At 38.5% G+C, this 27,554-nt stretch overlaps 1 protein-coding gene across 1 annotated transcript; it reads left to right on the top strand.

The window, feature by feature from the left end:
- Positions 1–306: 306 nt before the first annotated feature.
- Positions 307–26,968, top strand: Smp_155740 (putative heat shock protein; the record flags this gene model as incomplete). The annotated part of the gene is made up of 8 exons (XM_018797021.1): positions 307–576; positions 7,306–7,635; positions 9,624–9,908; positions 11,232–11,426; positions 11,679–11,852; positions 15,611–15,904; positions 18,156–18,374; positions 26,512–26,968. 8 exons carry the CDS (start codon positions 307–309, stop codon positions 26,857–26,859), a joined length of 2,115 nt encoding a protein of 704 aa, XP_018652104.1. The 3' UTR covers positions 26,860–26,968.
- Between the last annotated feature and the right edge of the window lie 586 nt (positions 26,969–27,554).

Below are 27,554 nucleotides of genomic sequence, written 5' to 3'. Positions count from 1 at the left end.
AAAGAACCTTTGCTGCTGAAATAATAATCACTTAAGTGATATCAAAAGGCATCTTCTTACAATTAATTAGTGCGTCATGTTAAATTGACTGACACTCAAGAATTGTTTTGGGGTCATACGCTGGGAGTTTCAAAGTTTGTCAATACTTTTTAAATGTCCGATTTAGTCTCGTCATTTGCGGCCATAACATGTCTGAGGTTGCTTCATATTATCCTTAGCATAAAGCTTTGATGTTTATTAAATACGACTATTCATATCAATTATTTCAGATTTCTCAAATACACGGGATATTTGCGAGAAGTTTACATGTCAACACTTTGCAGAATTTTGGGTCGATTTCCTTCTGTCTTTTGGAATTTCAAGCAAGACGTTAGGACGTTATGCAATCCTAAATTGCTTCGGCAAGAATCTTTGTCATATAGTACAAACTTTAAGACTGTTGAGGATGAAGGTCATAAGCACACCATCATTGATGATAATGAACGGAGTTGTGGTCCAAAGATAAAAGTAGGGTTTCAAGCTGAAACACAAAAGTTACTGGATATCGTCTCCAAGTCTTTGTACTCAGACAAAGAGGTTGGTGATGTATATAATTGTATTTCAGTGATTAAATACTAACTTTTTAAACTTATCCACGCTCTACAAGAAGTTTTGACTTAGTGTAACTACCTAGCCAAATAAAGGTTTATATACTCGGCTTTGAGCTACATTTTGGGTAGGGGCTAGTAATACTACCTAAACCACACAGAGTTGCAATAAAATTCGACCCTGCTATCGAATAGTTAAAAGACGATTCCTCTAACCACTATCACTTTCTTAAGTTGGTATTTATTTCATTTCATCTACTACATTATTTTTTACAGAATACATATAACAAATTAAATAAAGGCTTTATGTAGTTCGTTTATGCTCGTTTCGTTGTCTAGAATAGCCTCTAGGTATATAATTTTGGTATGTTTTGTAGCACTTCAAATATCACCACATTATGTGACATAATCGAGTATAATTGGAGTTCTGCTTTATGCTCATCAAAGCTCCGGATATTCAGCAACTCTGTTTGATCACCATCGTCTTAGAAAGATTGTGGTCGTCTAGTGGCTACACCATGTTAGTAAAGTGGTGTGGACCCCTAAGAAACCCATTTGCTTCGGTTCGGGCACCCGAGCAGTATGTCAGCCTTCACATAAATCGAATGATTTATCTGGCGCATATCTATTTGGTACTTCCTTGTAAGAATGTTTGTGTTTAAGTAAGTGAAATAAGGAATGTTAGTAATGCTGAGACTCAGCAGTGTGGTTGGGCACAGTGATAACTCAGCTGATGTTGTTTTACAATACTGACTTTTATTGCTTTTACATCTGTCATAAATGTCATCCTAGTGGGTCAAGCGTTCATTATTTGTCAATCCTGAGACTGGTTGTTAAAAGCGTACATGTGGTTAGTTCATGGCATGATGTCGGGGTATTAGAAAGATGTATAGGACTCATCTGTTTGTCCATCACTACTCCTTCGAGTTCTCTAAATAAGTTACCTTGTACATATTTGTGTACTTGGTTTCGAGCCACAGTATAGGTGTGAGGGTTAGTGCCACTGCTCGGTTGCCCAAGTCGAAATAGATGGAGCGTATGGAAGATAAAAGTTTGTTTTGATTTTTTTCATTTTCCGAATCTCGAACCGGTTATCGAACAAAACTTTAAAATTTTATTAAATTCTAGTTTCTGAGATTATTCACACAATTTTTACACATATCTTTTACGTACTAGGGACCAAAATTCTCGTCCAACTTCGTTCACATTTTGATGAGTGTTCATATAATGTGAATGAGAATTGTGAATAATTTTATGTCAACAACCTCATTTTGGATAATACGTAACATATATCTACTTGTGTAAATTATCATCCAAAAATTTCCAAGTCTGTAGATGGTTCCGAATGTATAACCTTGTCATTTGAACGAAATTATCCTGGTTCTTACTATTCTATGCCCAGTTCTACAGAGAGATGCATATAACCTATGAGATACTTCACCGTTTTTCTCAAATACATAGGGTTTATTCTTCACCAATATATAAGTTTCTCATACTATCTGGATATATTGCTCAAATATTTACTACTTGCAACATTTTCAGGTGCCACTAGAGAATAGTTGTACGCATTCTCAGGGTTTACATTACTGATTGATTTTAGCTAGATAAGCATCCGATTCTGGATATTGTCTACTTTGATAGGGTCGTCGAGTTGTATCATTAACTTCTCACCTGGAAACTGACTACAGGCCGAGAACAAACATTTGTTTGGTAAACAAGTTTAATCAAAAATTAATTTTAGAATTGCTACACAAGGATGCATTTAGTAATGGAAAGTAAACACTTATCGTTAAATTATTCCAATTGTGCTCAAAATGTTCACAATCTCCCTTTGAGATGGATCATTTATAGAATGTTTATTCTGTAGGTTTTGCAGTAAGCTGATATCACCGTCCATATTCATCCTGACGAAAGCAGTTTTATTGGTTTTTCCTTGTTAGTTTTCAAGCAGTTAAACATTCTGCGAATGAGTCTTAGTCATTTTAGCTTTATCCTCGTTGAAGTTCATTGGTTTAAAAAGTAATGTGTTTGTGCTCTGTGGTAATAATTTTGTTTACTATAAATGCCCTGGTACGGCCGAGAGTGGGGAGAGTCTGCTCTCCCCCTCGAAATGCTCTCACATGGCCACGCGAATATATAGCCTCTGCCAGGGAAGTCCTACTCACTGCCTTCTCGTGGCGGGGGTGTTGTTTACGAAATTGAGAGGACGAAAAGCAAATGTCCGGCGCTATAACCTGCTTCAGTTTGGGCACCTGAGCAGTATCACAGCCCTCTCGCAAATAAATGAAATGGAACATTCAGCTGACAATTATATTCTCGTTCATACTAGAAACAATTCAATTTGCATTATTACTATTATTATTATTATTAATACTATTATTATTATTATTTTTGTTTACCATATCGCTAATTCACCCCCTTTTATCCCCAATTTGTGTAACCTTACTTTTCAACTTATGCAGCAGCTCGCTCTTGGTGGAAAATCTGTCCTATCTAAACGATCTCCAGTCACTGTCTGGTTGAAAGTGAATGCTTCCACCGATTACGAATACTGAAGCAGTCTTTCTGAAACCACGTACGCCGTTCAAGCTGGCTTCCTTCAACGTTCGCACACTAATGCAGATTAGACAACAGATAGGGCTGGCTATGTCTTTGGAAGGTCTTAATGTTGACGTTTGTTGTCTATCCGAGACCCGTATTCAAGACTCTAGTGAAGTACTACAAATCCGCTCTCCATCTGTCGCCTCGAAAAGCTTGTTTCATGTGCGCTTATCCGGGGACCCTGTGGCATCTTCGTCTGGCCTTGCTGGCGTTGGTGTCGCACTAAGCGCTAGAGCTGAGGCAGCACTAATCGATTGGATCCCCATTAACAGTCGGTTATGTGCTGTTAGATTAGAAAGTTCCATCAAAGTGAGAAGAAATCGGCGTGAGAATCGGTGTCTTTTCGTCATCTCCGCCTATGCCCCGACAGATTGCAGCCCGGATGCAATCAAGGATGAGTTTTACCATCAGTTAACAGTTCTTCTCCAGAAAGCGTGTTCGACAGATATTGTAGTATTAGCCGGAGACTTGAATGCACAGGTCGGGCGTCTAGGCACAGAAGAGAGTCGTTTAGGTGGCCGATGGGGACTTGTTGGTCTCAGGACAGATAACGGGGACCGTTTGCTGCAACTGTGCACAGACCACAACCTGTTTCTGGCCAGCACTAACTTCCGGCACAGTCATCGCCGGTGTGCCGCCTGGCGTCCTCCCTCTGCATCCCAAGCCTGGACTCAGATTGATCACATCGCGATCAGCTACCGCTGGCGTGGTTGTGTACAAGACTGCCGCTCCTTTTGGAGTACCTATCTGGAGTCTGATCATGCCCTGGTCTGCGCCAATCTCACCTTACTTTTCAGTGGCCGAAGGATTGACCACCACCAACGGATCGATGTTAGTAAACTGGCTGCAACTTCTGTTGCAAGTAAGTATCGAGCAGAGCTAGCTTCTAGGCTAGCTACCATCCCACCGAAAAGTATAGGTGAGCATTGGTTGCATCTTCACAACGCCATGAAAATGGCGAGTAAAGCCGCTTGCGGCTTCGCGAAACGTCCCGCTTACAAGCACTGGGTTTCTTCTGGCTCCTTACAACTGATGGAAGCCCGTCGGTCTACTCCGGGTGACCGTGAGTTTGACCACAAACGAAGGCTGTTACGTAATGAAATTGGGCAAAGCTTGCGTAAGGACCGAGAAGCCTGGTGGTCGGAGCGTGCTAATGAGATGGAAGCAACAGCTGCATCTGGTAACTGCCGGAAGCTCTTCTAACTCATCTGAGCCACTGGCAGCAAGAAGTCTGGTGTGAGTGAAACAATCTACGAGGATGACGGGATGCCAATCACTAACATCTCTCGACGTCATGGACGATGAGCGGAATTTTTCTAAGGACAGTTCAACTGGCCTGCTGCTCCGGCAACATCAACCAGTTTGTCCTGCCCCCCATGGCCGGTGACGACTGAACCACCAAACGAGGCGGAAGTCCGCAAGGAACTCCAACTCTTGAAACGCTACAAATCACCGGGCCCAGATGACTTACCTCCGGCTCTTTTTAAAGATGATGGTGTCTTTCTGACTAAGGAATTGACTGTGTTGTTTGCAAAGGTTTGGGAGCAAAAAAGTGTCCCAACATCATGGAATGAGTCAATAGTCGTCCCTATCTTTAAAAAGGGTTCACGTTGTTCCTGTAACAACTATCGGGGGATAAGTCTACTTCCGATTGCGTCCAAACTATTGGCTTCTATCATTCTTCGTAGGTTGTTTAAAACCCGAGAACGATTGACTCGCGAGGAGCAGGCTGGTTTTCGTTCTGGTCGAGGATGCATTGATCACATCTTCACCCTCCGCCAAATGTTGGAACACCGTCATACTTATCGCAGGCCAACAATTGTAGTGTTTCTTGATATCAGGGCTGCCTTCGATTCGTTGGACAGGACTGTTCTCTGGGATTGTCTATTGAAGAAGGGTGTGCCTGAGAAGTTCATTGACATCTTAAAGGCCCTGTATACGAACACCTCAGGCAGAGTGAGGGCATACAACCACCTTTCTCCCTTGTTCCATTCGAGCAGCGGGGTTAGGCAGGGTTGCCCAATCTCACCATTCCTCTTCAACTTTGCCATCGACGACATTCTGGAAACAGCTCTGATGGATGTAAGTAATGGCGGTGTGGATATGTTGCCTGGAGAACGACTTCTCGATCTCGAGTATGCGGATGATATTGTCTTACTGTGCGATAATGCCCAAGGCATGCAATCCGCACTTAATCAGTTGGCAATCAGTGTCCGCAGGTACGGTATGTGCTTTGCACCCTCCAAGTGCAAGGTACTCCTACAAGACTGGCAGGATTCTCATCCTGTACTCACCCTAGATGGTGAGCAGATTGAAGTAGTTGAGAAGTTCGTGTATCCAGGTAGCTACATAAGTGCTGGTGGGGGCGTGAGTGATGAGATTGATGCACGTATAAGGAAAGCCAGAGCGGCTTATGCCAATCTGGGCCATCTTTAGCGCCTTCGTGATGTTAGTCTGGCTGTAAAAGGTCGAATCTACAACGCGTCCGTGAGAGCAGTTTTGCTCTATGCTTGTGAAACCTGGCCTCTCCGAGTTGAGGATGTTAGACAACTCTCTGTGTTCGATCATCGTTGTCTCCGAAGGATTGCTGACATTCAGTGGCAACACCATGTTAGTAACGCAGAGGTTCGGCATCGTGTGTTCGGGCGCAGAGACGATAATTCAATTGGTGTCGCCATCTTGAAACATCGACTTCAGTGGCTTGGACATGTTCTACGAATGTCGTCCCAGAGACTTCGACGCCGTGCATTATTTGCCGACTCTGGGACTGGTTGGAAAAAGCGGAGAGGAGGTCAGTGTATGACATGGTGTCGTGGCATGAAAGAGAGCTGCAAAGGGCTAGCTTCTGTTGGTCCTTCACGACTCCCTGGCTGGGGTCCGAGAGATGGTGCAACACAGTGGCTAGAGACGTTATCAGATATGGCTCAGAATAGAAGCCAGTGGCAGTCCTGCTGTAACCTTCTTCTACTTTCTTCATAAAGAGTGGCTATAACTTTCCTAACTGAGAGAGCTCTTCTGGTTGTACATTCAGTTCCCCCCATCACTACTCTTCTCCTTTTCTTTTTTTTCCTTCTTATATATATACGCATCTTCTTCCTTCTCCCTTTCTCATTATTTTGTGTGGCGCATATGTATCCGGTGCCCTTTGTACCAATATATATGTGATTAAATAAATAATAAAATAAACAAAACTATTGTTTCCTCTTTTCCCCCCTCACTAACGAGAGTAAAAATGCCAGTTTTGCAAATGAAGCTATTTGATGTTGACCCTGTGTACTCAATAAAAATACATTAGGTTGTCGATTATATATCACTGGAAAATGAATAGAATATTTAAGCTGAGTATTTGCCATTGACAAGAATCATCTTAAAATGTATTAAAATTCCATAAATGGTGTTCACACTAAATAATTTACTACTACAGAATTCCACCCTAATTATATGGACTTGTTTGAGATTGCACATTCCCAACAAAATTGTTTTTCAGATAACGGGAAACAATGCGGATTCATAAAATTCGAAAAAGGATCTGAACTAAAATACACTTAGTGTTTTTCTTGCACTAATCATTTTCTAAATTGTTTACTTTAAGACTTTGGGCATAACATGAAATATGCAACGTCATTTGAATGGAATTTCAGTTTAACAGTTTCAGCTTGTATGTTATAATAGTCCATGTATCATCAAATCGTACATTTCTCTTCAGTTTGATACAAATCTAGCTCCTGAAGTAAAAATAAGTATTTTTAGCACGATAGCTGTCCTCACTAAAATAATTCTAAGTGTTGTATATCTATCGAATCTATTACAATATGGCACATGATTCTATTATTCAACATCATGTTGATGTATATGAAGTACACACTTAATGAATAGATTCCTAGAAAATCTAAGATTTACAAAAAAACATGATTTGTGTTCCTGCGGCGCCTTTGGGACTAATGTGAATGTGAAGAATTTAATAATTAGTTAATATCAAAAAGTTAGAAATCTCGATTCAGTTTCATGATGAATTCTCTTTTAAACCTTTCCTTAAAACCGACTAAATTCTTTGAAAGTAGGTTATGTAATTAAAACTATCAAAGGATATGTTTTGCTTTTTTGTATCTTTATTCAGGTGTTCGTTCGTGAGTTGATTTCAAATGCAAGTGATGCTATTGAGCGTCTGAGATTTCAACGACTTTCTGGTCAAGTTTCACTAAGATTAAGTGATGAACCTTTAGAAATACACATAAAAACAGATGAAGCGAAGAAAATTCTCGTCATTCAAGACACAGGAATTGGAATGTCTAAAACTGAGTTGGAAAAAAATCTTGGAACTATAGCCCATTCTGGAAGTCGAGAATTTGTTTCTAGTATAACTGGTAACAAAGACAACCAAAAATCTATTGATATTATTGGTCAATTCGGAGTTGGTTTTTACGCTTGTTTTATGGTAGCTGATAAGGTAATCGATGCTCTATCCATTTAAGTCATGGATTTTAATTATTTTTTCTGAAATACCTCATACAAGATGGTTAGTAATAAATTTATTTTTAATCGAATGTAAGATATTAGCTTTAGTTGTTTTTAGTAACCAATATTACACTTTCCTGTCATTCGAGATCGAAAATAGTATTCTATCAGAACCGTTGAATTAATTAAGGGACAAACTTCCATTTTTGAGACAACCTCAGCATTGATATGAATATAAGCTTGGTATATTATTGTGCTACGCGGCAGTTCGTTCCGTTCTACTTTGCAGCTGCGGAATGTGGCCATTGGAGGTAGAAGTTACTAGTATTTGGTCACAGATGTCTTAGAATTATTGCCAGCATTTGCTGGAATCACCGGGTAAGTAATAGTGAGGTTAGACGCAGGAAATTAGGAAGTGATGGTAAATCAGTTGGTGAGGTTGTGAATCTTCACCAAGTGAGATGGTTGGGTGACGTGTTACGTATACCAGAACACTGATCACCACGACGCGCAATGCTGACTAGTGTTGGAGACAAATGGAAGAAAGTTAGCGGCGGCGAAACTAAAACGTGGCATCAGTCCATAAAGTCACCAACTTCTGGCCTGAGCCATGTTGATAGATGCAAACTACATGGTTGGGGTCCGCACGACTATCATAACCAGTGGTTGGAGACTGTGGGTGACACGGCCCAGAACCGATCACAATGGCGTAGGTGTATACACTCTCTGTCCTCCCTTAAACCGTGAGATCAAAATCACTTTATACCTTTCCTTTCTACAAACTAATTCTTTCTTTCTGTGTTATATTCTTATACACAATCTTTCTTTTATATATTAGTACCATTGAAGTAACCACTTCTATGAATTCAGTGTTCATCTTGTTGTGCTAATGAGGTGTGGCAACTTCGACCGATGCATATGTGTGCCTGGTCCTATGTTATAGCTGACTGACTGACCCTACCACACACTATTGTGAACTAAGGGCTTAAGGTTTCACATGAGCTGCCTACATAGGTATGGTGTAGTGAGCGAGAACGCAAGTGTAGACAATCGAATGTGAACACAAAATTACAAAACATCTTAGTAAAATCTGAGAAGCATAAGGTAAATACTTAATTTGCAAAATGCCAATCAATTGTCTCAAACTTGGCTGTTCCTTTTGTAAATGTCAATCAATCTTCTGAGACTTCATTGTTCTTTCGTTTGCACACCAATCATTCTTTGTCCTCTTTCTCTTTTCTTTGATCTTTTTAATCTTCTGCCTCCAGGCATTTCACTTTAGATTGATGACACATACTATTTATATCTGTCGGCATTCATATCGCACATCACAAATGGTATTGTGACTTAGTAGTTTTTAGCACCAACACCATTCTATCTAATTCGTTATATTTACAGTGTAGTGTGGTCTACTTATATCCATATAAGTAATATATGGCGATGGTCAGACATAGAATGTATTTTGGCAGAAGACCGATAAGGAAAGAACTGAAATGAAGCGCAATTGGTAGGAAAATACATGAACAATGGAATTAGAGAAGATGAACTGATATTTGCAGAAAGAACAGTTAGGATTGAGACAATGGATTGTTAATTTGCAAATCAACCGTTCACTGAATGGTTATCAGAATAGTCTGTAATTTGTGCTTAGATACATTCGATTGTCCCCAGTCGTGTTTTGTTCACTACAACAGGAATCCCGAATTTCATGAATCAATTAGTTATTTTGATAAAAATAGTTAAATATAGATTGATCATTGATTTTATTTGGTCCTCACGTTTGGATATGCTTTTATATACTATCTTTCTTTATATACTACCACCACTAAATTAATTACTTCTATGAATCCGGTGTTCATCTTGTTGTGCTAACGAGGTATGGCAACTTGGACCGATGCATATATGTGCCTGGTCCTACGTTATCGCTGACTGACTGACTGATGCTTTTTTATAACATTTTCCTGTTATCTGTTTGTGTAGGTTGATGTTTATTCCCGCAGTCACAGAGACACGAACCCTCAGGAAGTTGGGAGTCATTGGTCTTCTTCTGGCCTTAACGGAGAATATGAAATTTGTGATGCAGAAAATGTAAATCCTGGTACAAAAATTGTTCTCCATCTGAAGGATTCAGCTTCTGAATTTTCTAAAGAAGATGTAATGGAACGTATTCTCCGTAAATATAGCAATTTCGTTAGTACCCCTATTTATTTAAATGGCCGACGAATCAATGTAATTGAACCATTATGGACTAAAAATCAATCGGAAGTAAGCAGATACATATTAGGTTGATCCTTCTCCCCTTTTTTAATAACTGCTGTACTTTTTTCATCATTTTAAATAAAAGAAATTTATAATTCCAGACCTTCAAGAGTACACGTTCTGTTTCATAGTGCAGCGGATTTATTTTATACTGAACAATATGTTATAATAAATTCAAATTTTTTCGTAAATCTATCCTGATGGTTTTATTTATTTATTTAAACACATAAATATTGGTACAAAGAGGCACCAGATATATATGCGCCACACAAATCTCATTTGATTTGTGTGAGGGCTGTGATACTGCCTATGTGCCCAAACTGAAGCAGGTGGTTTTCTTAGGGGGCCACAACCGGAGCCTTTGACCTAAAGGTCTGATCCACGAGGCAATGGAGTATTGTGAGGAGATGCAGTCCGATTGTAGACGGTGACCAACGATTGATTCGTACGCCATTTGTCCCCTCAGGATCCTGTAGCCCATGTGCACCATTGGTTTGGAATCAGGGTTTTCCAACTCCCCTAGGTGGACCCTCCTTGTCCTGATGGTTACGCTTATAGCAGCTGACGTACAATTGAGTTCATATTTGATTTAGTTAAGCCCCTTTGTTAACTTATATAATGAACGGAGTCATTCGTACTATAACAACCTATCTATGCTATTGTACCTTTATTATCGTTGCACTTGTACGAATATGTATGCTTGAGCATGGCTTACTATCTACGCATATATTCATTTTTCTAGTCTTACTATTAATCGCTTAATTGATTCGATGACTCATTCATTTCACTATGTATATATATGTACATTTTAATCCTGTTCGCTAACTCACACACTCGTTCATTGACTCGATCACTCGCTTTCTCTTCGGCACTACTCTTTCATGCTTCCTTAAAGTGTCTGTAATTTTGGATATCTGTGCTTGGTTCAATAATAAACGTAATCAACACTTCGTATTCGCCGTTGGGGCGTTATCTAGTAATGGTTATCAGGCCGAACTGTATTTGAAGTTTAAGGATAATATCGAATACCGACCACCACACGTTTATACCTTAATTGACCGCTTTTAGGATGGTTCTACCAATGGATAAGAGCGATAACATATAGACTTTTCTTAGGCAGTCATAAGCATCGCAAAACCTAAACCATGTGCCCATTAGTTCAACTAGCAACGCCATAGCTCGGCGAAATAAAATATCAAGGTAAATGCCATAGCAGCAGAAAACGTTAGGCATTTGGGCATTTGGGGGCCATTCATTGTCGTTCCGTCTTGAGGCACGTCACTATTCATATTTAATTATTGGTTTTCCTGTTATTCTTTAATCCTCCAGGTATCTGATGAAGAACATAATTCATTTTACCAGTATCTTTGTGGTAACAAGTACGATAGTCCACGTTACACTTTTGCGTACAAAACGGATGCACCGATAAATTTGCGAGTACTTTTGTATGTTCCAAACTGGAAGCCTAGTATATTTGATATGGCGCGTGATTCGGACAATGGTGTGGCACTATACAGTCGGAAGGTATGTTATACTTATTATTCCCAAATTAATTTAAACCACCTAGTCAATATTAAATCTATGGAGTCACTGTAATTCGAATAATAGCCACTGCGTATAATATTCCAAAAATCAATTTCTCCACTCAGTAGGTCTTTTCTGAAGGTTTTTATGACTTAAAGCTAGTCACCATCACAGACTGACATGTGTTAATTATTTGGAAATTGTCAATTTTCTTTCTTTGAACTGATTTATTTTGCTTCCTTTGCTTAATAGGTTATGATCATGAATCGTACAGAAGTACTTTTACCGAAATGGCTACGTTTTCTGCGTGGTGTTGTTGATAGCGAGGACATCCCCTTAAACTTGAGTAGAGAATTGCTGCAAGATAATTCACTTATACGTCGCATTAACCGTCTGATAACTGTCAGGTTCCTTAAATTTTTATCTGTAAGTGGACCATAAATATTTTCTGTACATTTTGAAATTGTTTCTTAATTGTATGAAACAGGAAGAGGAAAGCGGGTTAATAGTGATCATGATCGACTAGGATCGTAATCGTAGGGCCAAAAAGATTGTCTCTTAAGCCCAGTCACGCATGGCCTTCATGTGAATTGTTTTGCCTGATACTTCTCAATCCTTGCCACCGCACCAGAAATCCATGGAGAAGATGAGGCGTGCCATTTTGGGGTCGACCTTTTCTACCTTGTTGTGGGAAGACACCATCACTCGAGATGCTGGTTATCTTACTACTACAACACTAGTATTTTTGAGATTTCGTCTTTACTTTTGAATTCTAGATATTGTGCTTTTGGTCCTACGGCTCTTCAACTGACCTGCTTAGCTCATTAGAATCTCAAAAACAAATGTTCTGGTCATTATTGCTTTACTGGTTTGTAATGACAGAGCATCCTGACAACCACTTCATGATAGTATATATGTTTTGTCTTAATCTTGAGGTGAAGTGACAAAAATGTATGTAACGTCGAGGTGTTAATTTAGATACTGACCAGATAGACATTCAAGGGATTTAATGAAGTCCATCCATCCATTAAATTCACATATGTGGAAGAAAATCGCCTTTCTAGATGTATCACTTACAAAGAGAATAGATGGGTCACTAAGAGGAAACTTAGGCAAGAAAATTACTTGAACTGGCCAATATACAAAGTTTCTTTGTTTTTTTCCTCTACAATATAAGAGGAACCTGATTAAGATGCTTCATTTTTAAAATCAAGACTATAGGCTCCCTAGATGCGGCTGAAGAAACAAAGGCATTCAGTCCTACTCCAAAAAATGGATGTCCGGAGAAAGTTATAAATAAACATCTACCTACGAAAACAAGCATAAGGAATGCCTGACTGTGAGCAAAACGTCTCTGTATATAAGCTTAAAATTTAGAGATGGTGCACCCAGCGAAATGCTAATACTAAGGTTGCAAAGAGCAACCCAAAGAACCTTTAATGCAAGTAAACTACGATAATGTTTTTAAAACACCCGATGGTCACTCTGAGATTAAAAGACAAATTACCTAGACTAATTACTTTCTGTATCTATCAGTTTAACTGCTCTTGTGGGGCAAGTTATATTGGCAGATAATCTAGAAGTTTGTATTTTTGTGCTCTAGAGCATCTCCCAGTGTCTTTAAGCAAAGGTGCAGTTAAAACTGCCAACAGCCCGATTTTAGCTCATTTAGTGCAAACACGGCATACAACCAATATGTAGCAATCATTTATAATAATACATGTTAACAGAAATCTGCCTAAACCATCAGAATAACAACCCTTCAGACGGCTAAAACAACAGCTATTTGAACCAAAATACGGAGCTTTGCGTCCAGAAAAAAATATGTCCAATCGAATCATTTACTTTGGCAAACTCCTAGCCTAATCAGTTGATTATCATTTTGACGTGATCCGATTACTGCTCATACAACCATTCTCTTTGCATTTTCATAGGTTTAATTTGTTTTAATCACACATTATATGTGAAAATTATATTTGAAATGATCTGATATACATTTTTTTTATAATTTTGGTTTGCTGGACGAAACGTTGGAATTATTTCAATTTCAATTGCTGAGATTATTTCAGATATAATTTTCACACATAATGTCTTCCTTATACTCGCCGCCAAATTTCTGTCAAACTATTCGTACCATTATTGACGAATATTCGTATAAACACCCGTTATTATTATTATTATTATTATTATGAATTATAGCTATTGTTGCCGTTATTATAAGACTTGGAACACTTTGTGGAATTCAGTATCCACCCCTATTTACTCACTCAATCAGTCGGCTATAACATAGGACCAGGCACACATATGCATCGGTCGAAGTTGCCACACCTCATTAGCACAACAAGATGAACACTGAATTCATAGAAGTGGTTACTTCAATGGTACTAATATATAAAAGAAAGATTGTGTATAAGAATATAACACAGAAAGAAAGAATTAGTTTGTAGAAAGGAAAGGTATAAAGTGATTTTGATCTCACGGTTTAAGGGAGGACAGAGAGTGTATACACCTACGCCATTGTGATCGGTTCTGGGCCGTGTCACCCACAGTCTCCAACCACTGGTTATGATAGTCGTGCGGACCCCAACCAATGCTAATGTGGGCCATCTTTGGCGCCTTCGTGATTCTAGTCTGGCTGTAGAAGGTCGGATCTACAACGCGTCGGTGATAGCAGTATTGCTCTATGCTTGTGAAACCTGGCCTCTCTGAGTTTAGGATTTTAGATGACTCTGTGTTTGATCATCGTTGTCTCCGAAGGATTGCTGACATCCAGTGGAAACATCATGTTAGTAATGCAGAGGTTCGGTATCGTGTGTTCGGGCGCAGAGACGATAATTCAATTGATGTCACCATCTTGAAACATCGACTTTGGTGGCTTGGACATTTCTCACAAATTCCACGTCGTGCATTATTTGCCGACACTGGAACTGGTTGAAAAAGCGGAGAGGTGGTCAGTGTATGACATAGTGTCGTGGTATGAAAGAAAACTGTATATGACTGGCTTCTGTTGTTCCTTCACAACTCCTTGGTTGGGGTCCTAGAGATGGTGCAACATAGTGGCTAGAGACGTTATCAGATATGGCTCAGTATAGAAGCCAGTGGCGATTCTGCTGTAACTTCTAATTTCTTACTAAAAGTGAATATGACTAATTCAACTGAAAGTATTCTTTCTTGTATCTTTGCCAACTGAACTGCTTCTCCCGTTATTATTATTATTATTATTTCACTCTCATATACTAATTTCTGTTCGTTGTTGTTCTTCTTTTTTACGCACTTTACATTCTCTATATTTTCATAATCTCAGAGTCATTGTGTGGCGCATATGTATTTGGTCCCTCCTTATACTAATGCTTATGTGTTCAAATAAATTTACATATTCTAAGTATTTCCTCATCGTAATTCCCATCTGCAGCATTACGAAATTGTTATAGCTTGTGTCTGTGTGCCCTATTTAATATATAACGTGACGATGCCGCCAATTAGAGAGCAGTGATTTATTGATCGAACCATTGACACATAAAACCCGTACGAGCAGTCTAAAACACTTGTCGGTCCTGCTTTCTGCCTAGCCCAGCCAGTTAAAGTCCGAAACACCAATAAAAGCCTCTGCAATATGAATCATTACTCTCAAACATACTAGGTTTATATACCAAACAAACTGACCACATCGTACCATAAAATAGAAAATAACATTTGTACAAGATTCAGCCTAGTGTGGCTGTGAATGTGGGAGGCAGTAATCAATAGACCGAGGATAACTCAAGAACGGCAAATCGTATAGTAATAGTCTATGGGTCAAAATAAAGCTTATAATAAAAGGAACATGAATATGAATAGTCAAGTTACTTAACATTTATACAATAGGAAATATGCGTATCATATTGGCCCATAAATAGTTCTCAAAAGTTACTATTCATAATCCTCTTCAGGATATAACACAAATCTTGAATTACTTTTTCGAATTGAAAAATAGAGTAGAACATCTCTGTGTCAAGTGCGAACATTGTAGTAAACTGAGGTGCATTTACATAGTGTTCTGTATATTCATTAAGCCTTATTTCATTACTTCGTTAAAATTATATAGTTCGCATGTACTAACAGTATCTCAAACAGTAGTCTACACAGTTATATAATAGGTTTCAAAGTTTTAAGTTATAGACTTTATATTTTATTCTTTACTACAGCAACAAGCATCGCGAGAAACAGACAAATTCATTAGCTTTCTGGATGACTATGGTGTTTATTTGAAAGAAGGCCTAGTAATTGAGGGAGATCAAGAAATACGCGAAGAAATAGCCAAGCTATTACGATGGGAATCTACTGCCTTACCTCCTGGTCAAACTACTTGTTTGGATGAATATGCTAACCGAATGCATCCAGGTCAGAGAAATATTTACTTTTTATCATCCCCCAACAGACAGTTGGCCGAGAGTTCTCCATACTTGGAAGCTGTCCGTAAGAAAAATCCAGATATTGAGGTAAGTACTGTATTGTATTAATTTTATGTGAATGTTAAAATAACGACCGTATATTATGTTATTATTGTCACCTAATTTCGATGAAAACCAACAGTTCATTCTTCCAATAAAAATTTTAAATTTATCTTCCCTTCTAATGATTAGAAGAATTATTTTGTTCTGGTATATCAGTTTTCCTTATTAATACTTTATCAATCGAATTGATTACAGACTGATACTATTGTTTGATAATAGCCACGGATTCCAAAATGTCCGTTCTGTCTTGTCAGATGTACATTGTTCCATCCTAAAAATGCTCTTCTGATAATTCATTCTAAGGATCACAGTGTTGTAGATTTCGTTGCACTAAATGTGGATCTTTCATGTTAAGAATCCCCATCTCTTGAATGTACTGTTAAGTGGTATGAACAGTTAGTTTTTCATCATGTAGATAGAGAATTATTATTATTATTATTATTATTATTATTATTATTATTAGCTTTATTCAATATTATATTTTTGGTACAATATAGAATTCTCAGCACAAAGTACTTCAACAAATTTCCGTTTCTTACTTCTTCGTCCTTCCTAACGATAAATATTGAGTGATCGCCAGTTAGAAGTTAGCAGCCCAGTCAATCGACATCTGGATAATGTACATTCTTCTCGCTGCATATTGCCAGCAACACGATATCTCTGATCAGGCCTTCTGTAACTTTTACAGCGGAATGTTTTACACTTTTCAGAAACGCACCTGAATAGGTTGTGCGATAAATAGGCATAATGATGTATTAAAACAAACGGAATTAGATAACTTGTTGAAATATCTAGATGACAGGAACAGGTAGCCCAGATGTTTAAACAGGCCGCCTTAGTGTGACTGTAAAGTGACTGTAAACTAACTTGTTTCTGAAGTTTGATCCTGGGTAGGTTAAAGTACTAACTATAATTTAATGTGAACAGTTAAACTGACTTTGTGGACAACTTGTTGTCAGTTTCATTTCATTAAACATTCCAAACGTCAAATAAAGCTTTCAGTGTTTGGTTTTTTCTGTAGTGTTTACATATAAATGTAGCTATATACCTAGTAAAGATTACAATAAATTACTAACACTCATGATATTTCATGCTTTTCAATAGAGCACAACATCTACGTTCAGAAGTTCATCAGTTGATACTCAAGTTTACTTGACTTTTTGATCACCTTGAACTTTCATTAATCGTTTTAGAACTCCAGGGCTATATAAATGACCAGCGAGCTACCATTTTGTACGCTTAAGCTTTATTAGTTGCTGATCATTCTATACAAATAATCATTTAGGTGTTGATGGATATAATTCAATCAGCACTAAGGATTTAAAAAAAACATGACATTGATTATCATTCACAAAATTGTGGAATAATTGTCATTAGTGTCCTTTCAATTTCAACCAAGTCATTCAGAATTCACTTTTTAATGTTTGCAGCAACTGTATACAGAAATCTTTTAAATGTATAAAAACAGGTCTATACATTTCTGTTTACACCAGTGAAGTGTATAAAATTTCCTTCAAAAATGATTTAAGTGACTTGCATCAATTCCGATCCCTCATGGTTATTGTTTCTTGAGTGTAAGTCTTTCGTCGATTAAAATAGTGAAGTCCTCGGAGATACTCTGAATTTTTTAAATAAACATTTATTTTCTCAATATGAATTGACTTAAGTAGATATCAAAATCTCACACTTTCAGTCGATGCATTAGACATTTTTCACTACGGATATATATATAAATTGTATTTTCTTCAAGTAATAATTCTTTACAATCACAGATCAGGAATTGTCTTTTGGTATTCCTACGATCTAGTGGGACGTTATATACTAGGGAGACTATTGTGGTTGTTTATTCACATTGTTCAGTACAATCCGTTTGTTAATATCGTTACTTTAGAGCCGGGTACAATACTACGAAATACCTACTGAGGAATATGTAAGACTAATTCACTAACTATTTACTCCATACTTCAGAAAGTGATAAGATAAAGAAGAAAGAAGTTTCATCTCCGTCATATTATCTGTTCACTCGGTAACATCAACTGTGTTGTCCTGTCGGGTTTCCATTCCTGTATTTAATAACCTCTGCAAAATATTGTAATATTCAACACCATTATTGTTAGAGAGTTTTTATAAACCATTATTGTTATCCTAAATAAAATCTGTTAAACTACAAATTTACCACATTAGTGTTGTTGTATTACTTAATTACAATGCCTGATTTGTTCGTTTTTAATTTCAGGTCCTGTTTTTGTACGAACCGTACGATGAACTTGTTCTTATGCAATTAAGTCAATACGACAAAAAAACGTTGACATCGATTGAGAGTATGATCGCTGATGATATGGCAAATACTGACTCAGTTGGATGTGAACGCCAAAATTGCTTAAAACAGGACGAGGCGTCGGAGTTGGTAGAATGGGCAGAAAAAGTCCTTGGTTCAAAAGTCAAGAAAGTGAAAGTAAGAAATAATGAGAATGTTGGTTTCGGTAAATTAAGTAATTCTCAGTTATCTGGTTGTTCATATTCCATAAGTAGTCTTGGTAAAAGTTTATTTGAATGAACAGGCTGCGGGTGTATTCATTTTTTAGAATATATTGCATAAGATAGATGCTTCATATTTTAATCACTTCACATTAAAAATGCACTTAGGTGAACTCTTAAAATATCACAAACACTTTTGTAACGCCTTATTGTAGTTAACGAGAACACAGGCGGGGACAACCAAATGTATTTGAACACAAAATTACAGAATCTCAGTAAAATCTGAGAACCATACGGTAAATAATTCATTTGCAAAATGTCAATCAATTATCTAAGACTTGATTATTCTTTCGTTTTCACACCAACCACTCTCTGTTCTCGTTCTCTTCTCTTCGATCTTCTTGACATTCTCCCATCAGGCATTTCACTTTAGATTGATGATACATACTATTTATATCTGTCGACATCAGTAGCGCACACCATATAAATATTTGTCCCCATATTTTATACACGATCCATATTAGAAGATTAGTTATTACCAATATTACCTACATTCATCAGTCGCAACATCTTGAATATATACATTTTTGTGTTAGGTTTGTAGTATCAGTTTATATGTTAAGCCCATATACTTTATTCTAGTTGCTGGCCAAGCCAATTCACCTGTACATTGAGTCATCTTTTGATCTTGTTCATCATTTGCTTATTAACCTTGAGTGCTTTTTATATGAGCGTATATGTGTACACTTCTTATCTTATTCATCATATGTCTGTCACTCATTTTTGCCTGACTATAAATGTTGACTAACGCTTGCTTAAATCGAGTTGGCTTCACAGCCAATCTCCAATACGCATTGTTTTCGCTTCGCTCTCGAGTTGGCTTCTCAGCCATCTCCACTGCATGTCATTTCCGCCTCGTTCGCTTCCTTCGCTTATTCGCCTGTTCACTCGCTCGTTATTATTCGCTCAGATGTTAACTTTGTGACCTGAGTTATTCGACAGTAAACTGTAGTTGCTGCTATCCTTTGTCTATTGATTTTACGCGCCGTTAAGATTAGAATTATATCGATTATCGAAACGAACGATTAACGAATCGCGGCACTACAGGTTCTTCTTTGATATTTCCCCTCTTGATGTCTGCCTCGAATTCCCTGCTCAGTGTGTTTTTCGATCTTCCTCTTTTCCTTTTCCCTTCAAGATTCCAAGTTACGGCTTGCATCGTGATTCAGTTTGATGGCTTCAACTATGTATGTCCTAACTACCTTCAGAGTCTTTTCTTAATTCCCTCTTCTAACGGAAGTTGGTTTGTTCTCTCCCACAGTAAGCTGTTGCTGATAGGATCTGCAGGACAGATACAGAGTATCTTGCGATGAAGATTGTTTATAAATACCTGTACCGTTTTGATAATAGTTCTAGTAGTTCTCTATTTTTCCGCTCCGTACAGTGGGGCCTTCCTGACGTTCACATTGAGAATTCAGACTTTGGTGTTGGCTGAGAGACAGTTGCTTTAAGTTCCAAATGTTCTTCAACTGTAATAATGCTGCCCTTGCTTTGCCAATCCTTGCCTTTACGTTTGCATCGGATCCTCCTTGTTCATCGATGATGCTGACCCAAAGCTTCTCCATCAATTGTCATTGGGTTGATGTTCTCCGTGTTGTATTTAATGATCTTGCTTTTTCCTTTGTGTATGTTGAGGCCTACTACTGCAGACAAAGGCTTCTGCTACACTGGTTGTCTTGACCTGCATTTATTGGTGTGTATGAGATAGAAGTGTCAAGTCACCTGTGATGTCCAAACTGTCCAGTTACACGCAAACTGTCCAGTTACATGCAAACCGTCCATAGTATTTTGTGCTTCTCATCAGATGTGGACGTCTTCATAATCCAGTCAAACACTGGAAGAAGGAAAAGGAGGAAGAATGAGCAGCCTTATATGACTTCAATCCTCACTTGGGATACAGCTGTCCTCCATACATCATGACCTTGCAACGTAATCCGTCGTACGAATTCCTGAGGGTGTTGAACATCTCAGGTACACCATAGTGTGGAAGAAGTTTCCATAATGTTCTCTTAGCCACACTGTCAAACGCATTTTCATAGTCGATGAAGTTGATGTACAGGGACGAGTTCCATTCAATAGACTGTTCAACGACTTTCCGTAATGTCGTGATTCGGTCTGTACACGACCGATCCTTACGGAATCCACTCTGTTGATCTCGAAGTTGGGCATCTACTGAGTCTTTCATCCGGTTCAGCAACACTCTGTTGTAAACTTTTCCTTGTACTGACAGTAATGTGATGTATTTGTAGTTCTCACATTTGCTTAGATCTTCTTTCTTTGGTATCTTGATGAGGTTTCCTTCTTTCCAGTCTGTCAGTGGCACTTGTTCTTCTCTCTGAAATATTCCTGAATAAAACGTGGAGCATGTTTGCAGTTGTTTTATGTATGACTTCAGTGCTTAAGCTGGTATATTGTCAGGTCCTGCTGCTTTCCCAATCTTGAATTGTCCACCTTGATTACCTCCGTCGTTTGTGAAGTTACGTCTACAGGAAGGTCTGTTCCTCTGTTCTTGAATCCCAGTGATTGGCTTGCCTTCTTTGTCCTTGACCGGTCTCTCTGGTTTACTATATTTCCCCTGCTAGTTGTCTCATATTTCCTTCCTTTGCAGCTTTTTCCTCTGTTATTGCTAAGTCTTCCACGTATTTTCGTTTGTCAGCTCTAATGATCTTCTCCACGTGCTTGTTTGCTTCTGCGTATTCGTCATGTCCCTTGACTTTTTCTGCTCCTGTTTGGTTCTTAATTGATGTCCTCTTGTTCTTCCTATGCTAAATCTTGTCCAAGGTTTTGATAAAGATCCATTCCTTATGATGATTCTTGCGGCCCAGTATCCCTTGGTACATTGACGTTAATGCTTCTTTGATCTCTTTCCAGTTGTCGTCCATAGTAGTTTCCCCATCTATGAGTAAATCTTGTGAGACTTGCAGCTTTTTGCAGAGAACCATTTCAAATTCGTTGACTTTATCGGTATCTTGTAGGAATCCTGTATTATACTTTTGTAATGCTGTTTCTCGAGTTGTCCAGTGTTTCTTCAGTTTCATCTTATCAACCACCAGCTAGTGGTGATCTGAAGCTGTATCGGCTCATCTCCTGGTTCTCACGTCTTCATTGATTGATCTTCTGAATCTTTCAGTGATACAAATATGATCGATCTGGTTGTCTGTATTGTGATCCTGTGAGACCCATGTAGCTTTGTGTCTGCGTTTGTGAGGGAATATTGTGTCACCCATAACCATCTTTTCGTATGCACATAAATTTGCGAATCTGTCACCATTCTCTTTCCTTTCTCCCATTCACTCCATGTCTTCCTATGATATCTTCATACCCGTTGTTGTCCATTCTGACATCGGGATTTAGGTCTCCCATCAAGATGGTTAGGTTCTTTCCGGGGCACCTTGCTATGATCGATTGCAGCCCTTCATTATTCTGATATTTATCGTCGTCGTTATTATCATTGGCAGACGCATTATACTGAATAACATTCATTGTAATCCCCTTTTTTGTTTTGAATAATACTTTGATGATTCGGGGACCTTGAGATTCCCGTTTTATAAGTGTTTTCATGCTTCTTTGAATAGCATCAGTGGAACTCTTTGGTGTGTGAAGCATTTTTTCATGACTAGAGAATAAAAGCACTTCCTTCAAATCTAATCATCCCCATCAAGCTTTTTTTCTCTTTTCAAATTCATTTCACCAGATTACACTCCTTCGATAACATCTTCAAACCATAATCTTTCCGATTACTGCTTATACTCTTACTGCTTCTACCACTATGGGATTTGAATCGACAACTACATCTCTGTGTTAATGTGGTATGGCAACTCGAACTGATGTACGTATGTACGAAGTTCTACGTTGTGACTGACTGACTGACATCTAGCTTGCATCCAGGGAGTATCATTCTAATTTCCGCAGCTATTTGACTGGTCCTCCCGGTCTTCCATGTTATCCGGACATTCAATATGCTTATGTTAATTGTTACTCTGATTACTAGAAGGGACATCGGCCTTGTGGCTTCCGAAGATATGTCGGCTTTCAATATGAGAGGCGTCATAATTCTTCTAAGGGAAGGTCCTTCAACCCCCAGGGTAGAGTTTAAATGGTTTAAGTGATTTTTTTCTGGTTAGCGTTTTTATTTAGCGTGGTTCTTTTTACGGGATGGAATTGCTAACCCTATGCCCAACCCTCTATTTTTATCCGGGCTTGGGATCGGAGAGGGCTACAAACGGAGCTAACTTTAGATCAAGGTTACTTTTTTCTAAGATGTTTTGCTATAGTAAGTGCATGTATCTATGACAAGTTTACTGTACCTGAAATAGGACTGCAATGGATATAAATCTCAAGCCCTAGCATAAATGTCATCAGTCATAGATTGTACCATATTTACTCACTCTTTTGGAAACCGTTCATTTGAGTCATTCTCTAACACAATGGTGAATAATTATGTATTTAAATCGCTGATTCTCGGCCACATATTGGTGTCATATTTTACTAAATGGTTTTTAGTCACTAACATTTGACAACGCATATATTTTGGTCACTCATTCTCTATATCACCAACTAACTATCTCTATTTATCTGTGTGCAAAATATTCTTTGTCGCCGTTTCTGTTACTCCACTTATAGGTTTATACACTCAGCTTTTTATGAAGTCTAGTGATACTACAAATTACTCAGATCAAGGAAAGGTAAATGATGTTTTAATCGACTACAAATTTGTTGGAAGCAAAGTGTTGTAACTACTAAGTCACTGCTGTATTTTGTGCTGAAAACACAGACCTGCCAACAAAAGTCTATTGTTATAACTTCTAGGTTTATAAAGGGTGATTATTAAATTATATTCTGGATCTCTTTATATTTTGCGCGCTAGAGAGTCGTTTAGGTGGTCAATCGGGACTTGTTGGTCGCAGGACAGATAACGGGGACCGTCTATTGAAACTGTGCGCAGACTACAACCTATTTCTGGTTAGCACTAACTAACGGCATAGTCATCGCCGATGCACTACCTGGAGTCCTCCCTCTGTATCTAAAGCCTGGACTCAGACTGATCATATCGCGATCAGCTACTACTTGGCGTGGTTGTGTACAAGACTGCCACTCCTTTCGGAGTACATACCTGGACTCTGATGATGCACTTGTTTGCGCTAATCTTACCTTACGTTTCAGTGGCCAACAAATCCATCGTCCTAAACAGATGGATGTCAATAAATTAGTTGTAGCTTCTGCTTCAATTTAATGTCGAACCGAGCTAGGTTCAAGGTTAGCTACCAGCCAACCAAAAACTATGAGTGAGCATTGGCTGGAGTTGCATGATGCCTTAAAAGTAGCGAGTAAAGTCGCTTGCGGCTTCGCGAAGCGTCCCGCTTATAAGCAATGGGTTTCTTCAAGCTCCTTACAACTCGTCGGTCTACTCTGGGTGACCGTGAGTTTGACTACAAACGAAGACTGTTACGAAATGAAATTGGGCAAAGCTTGCGTAAGGACCGAGAGGCCTGGTAATTGAAGCGTGCTAATGAGCTGAAAGCAGCAACTGTATCTGGTGGCTGCCGGAAGCTCTTCTAACTCATCCGAGCCACTGGCAGCAAGAAGTCTGGTGTGAGCGAAACAATGTATGAAGATGATGGGATGCCAATCACTAACATCCATCGACGTCTTGGACAATGAACAGAATTCTTTGAAGGGCAGTTCAACTGGCCTGCTGCTGCGGCAGCATCGGTCAGACTGTCATATCCACCATGACCTGGGACGACTGCCCCACAAAATGAGGCGAAAGTCCGCAAGGAACTCCAACTCTTGAAACGCTACAAATCACCGGGCCCAGATGACTTACCTCCGGCTCTTTTTAAAGATGGTGGTGACTTTCTGGTTAAGGAACCGACTGAGTTGTTTACAAAGGTCTGGCAATTAGTGAATGTTCCAACATCATGGAATGAGTCAATAGTTGTCCCTATTTTCAAAAAGGGTTCACGTCGTTCCTGTAACAACTATCGGGAGATATGTCTACTTCCGATTGCGTCCAAACTATTGGCTTCTGTCATGCTTCGTAGGTTGTTCGAAACCCGGTAAAGATTGACTCGCGGGGAGCAGGTTGGTTTTCTTTTTGGTTGAGGATATATTGATCATATTTTCACCCTCCGCCAAATGTTAGAACACCATCATACTTATCGCAGGCCAACAATCGTAGTGTTTCTTGACACTAGGGTCGCCTTCGATTCATTGGACAGGACAGTTCTCTGGGATTGTCTATTGAAGAGGGGTGTACCTGAGAAGTTTATTAACGTCTTAAAGGCCCTATATACAAACGCCCCAGGCAAAGTGAGGGCATACAACCACCTCTCTCCACTATTCCATTTATACAGTGGGGCTAGACAGGGTTGTCCAATCTTATCATTCCTCCTCAACTTTGCTATCGATGACGTTCTGGAAACAGCGTTGGTGGACTTAGGTAATGGTGGTGTGGATCTGTTGCCTGGAGAAAGACTTCTCGACCTTGAGTATGCGGATGATATTATCTTGCTGTGCGATGATATCCAAGCTATGCATTCCGCACTTAATCAGTTGGCAATCGGTGTCCGCAAGTACGGTATGTGCTTTGCACCTTCGAAGTGCAAAGTAGTTTTACAAGACTGGCAAGAACTCGAACCTGCACTCACCCTGTGTAATGAGCAGAATGAGGTAGTTGAGAAGTTCGTGTATCTGGGCAGCTGCTTAAGTGTTGGTGGTGGCTTAAATGATGAGATCAATTCACGTATAGTGAAAGCCAGAGCGGCTTATGCCAATGCGGGCCATCTTTGGCGCCTTCGTGATTCTAGTCTGGCTGTAGAAGGTCGGATCTACAACGCGTCGGTGATAGCAGTATTGCTCTATGCTTGTGAAACCTGGCCTCTCTGAGTTTAGGATTTTAGATGACTCTGTGTTTGATCATCGTTGTCTCCGAAAGATTGCTGACATCCAGTGGAAACATCATGTTAGTAATGCAGAGGTTCGGTATCGTGTGTTCGGGCGCAGAGACGATAATTCAATTGATGTCACCATCTTGAAACATCGACTTTGGTGGCTTGGACATTTCTCACAAATTCCACGTCGTGCATTATTTGCCGACACTGGAACTGGTTGAAAAAGCGGAGAGGTGGTCAGTGTATGACATAGTGCCGTGGTATGAAAGAAAACTGTATATGACTGGCTTCTGTTGTTCCTTCACAACTCCTTGGTTGGGGTCCTAGAGATGGTGCAACATAGTGGCTAGAGACGTTATCAGATATGGCTCAGAATAGAAGCTAGTGGCGATCTGGCTGTAACCTTCTTATACTTTCTTCATAAAGAGTGGTTATAACTTCCTTAACTGGAAAAGTTCTGGTTGTACATTTCTGTTTCCTCTACTATTATTCTTATTACTACACTAACATACACTAATCTGTTGTTATGGTTCTTTTTTTCTTATATTCATCTTACCCTCTTTTCCCTCTCTCCATCCTCATTGTTTTGTATTGCGCATATATATATCTGGTGCCCTCTTGTACATATGTTTGTGTCAAAATAATAAATAATAATAAATTGCGTGCTAGAAGAAAATCCTAATAGTTTCATGTGTTCTTGGAAGTTAATATTACAGATTTGTTCTTCGAAATCCGTTTGATTTGGTCACAAAAGATCAATAATCTTGTTTGTTCTTGAAGCGAGCAATAATAGAACGGCAGTTGCATCGTTAGGAGATCTTTTGTACTGACCATGATACCAGTTCATGATATAGGAGCGTCTCAGTGCCTTTTCGATTAAAAATAGGAAAATCACAAAGGTTAGCTTAATATATTTTCTATTGGTCATTCGGGTATTGCATTTTCAATTTACCCTACTGCTGTCATATAATGTATGGTTTTCCTACGGTTCTTATGTCACCAAATCTGAGACTCGTTATGGTTTATAAATATGCTGCTGTAGTTTCCTGTGTTTAAATCATTAGTTTTCATAAAAATCAAGTCATTCTGTCTACTATTTCTGTTTAATTATTTTATCTTTTTCTCTGACAAATAAATATCACATTCTTTCCCATTATTCAGGTTACACAGAGGTTGAGCACGCATCCATGCTTTGTTTCTGTTCGTGAAGCTGGAGCAATGAGACATTTTTTGAGGACATCTTTGGCTGACAGACCTGCTGAAGAAAGATACCGTGTTATTGAACCAATACTAGAACTTAATCCAGAACATGAACTCGTTCGATATCTGTATAATTTAGTTCATGCTTCCAAAGATTCTGAACAAAGCAAAGATTATTCTCTAGCAATTTCTGTCTTGAATCATTTGTATGATACGGCTATGGCTCAAGCAGGTCTCTTAGATGATATTCGTGGACTTGCGTCTCGAACGACAGATTTAGTCGAAAAATTAGTTGAAAGGACTAAATAAATACACTTTTTTTTCTCTAAATTTTAGCATTTTGTTCATATATTTATCCGTTTATCAAAATGTAAAGTGAACTTTTCTATCTACTACAATATATAATTATCTATATTTATTTCGTTTGTTTTCAGTATCTTTTTATATGGCATTAGTTATGCTGCAAAAGTGAAACTGTATTAAATGTTAGGCTTTCTAGAAAGATTACGAAAACGTAGTACCAGTAGTGATGTATATCGGTTAGCTTGATCTTATTTTAGAGTAATCATTTTTCCGAACATCAATTAGCATTTCGTAATATTCCTATTATTTTAACTGCTGAACGTATCATATATTTCTCGTTTCATTGGAAAGGTAAAATGCGACTACATACAATGTTTCTTTTAAGATCGGGAATAAACCTTCTACACATCAAGCTCTTCAGTACGTGGAAAGAGAATTGCTCTTATGTAATGTTTTAAATTTTTGAGAAATAATCCACCAGAATCATATTACTAATCAAAGTGGTTCTTTAGGTATCAATAGTTATAAATTATTATCTTTTATTTTTTCTGACTGTTTCTTCGGGTAAAACTCGTCTAACAATAATGAAGACTAAAAATTTCCAGTAAAACGTACCGCTCATAAATTGTGCGCATTGATAATATGTGATAACTTGTTATGAAATAGAATAAGCGAATCAAATTCATATTCAAAATATTCTG

The sequence above is a fragment of the Schistosoma mansoni genome, chromosome 4 (assembly GCF_000237925.1).
Source record: "Schistosoma mansoni strain Puerto Rico chromosome 4, complete genome".
Classification (NCBI taxonomy): Eukaryota; Metazoa; Platyhelminthes; class Trematoda; order Strigeidida; family Schistosomatidae; genus Schistosoma; species Schistosoma mansoni.
This window is presented reverse-complemented; position numbering and strand designations above follow the sequence as displayed.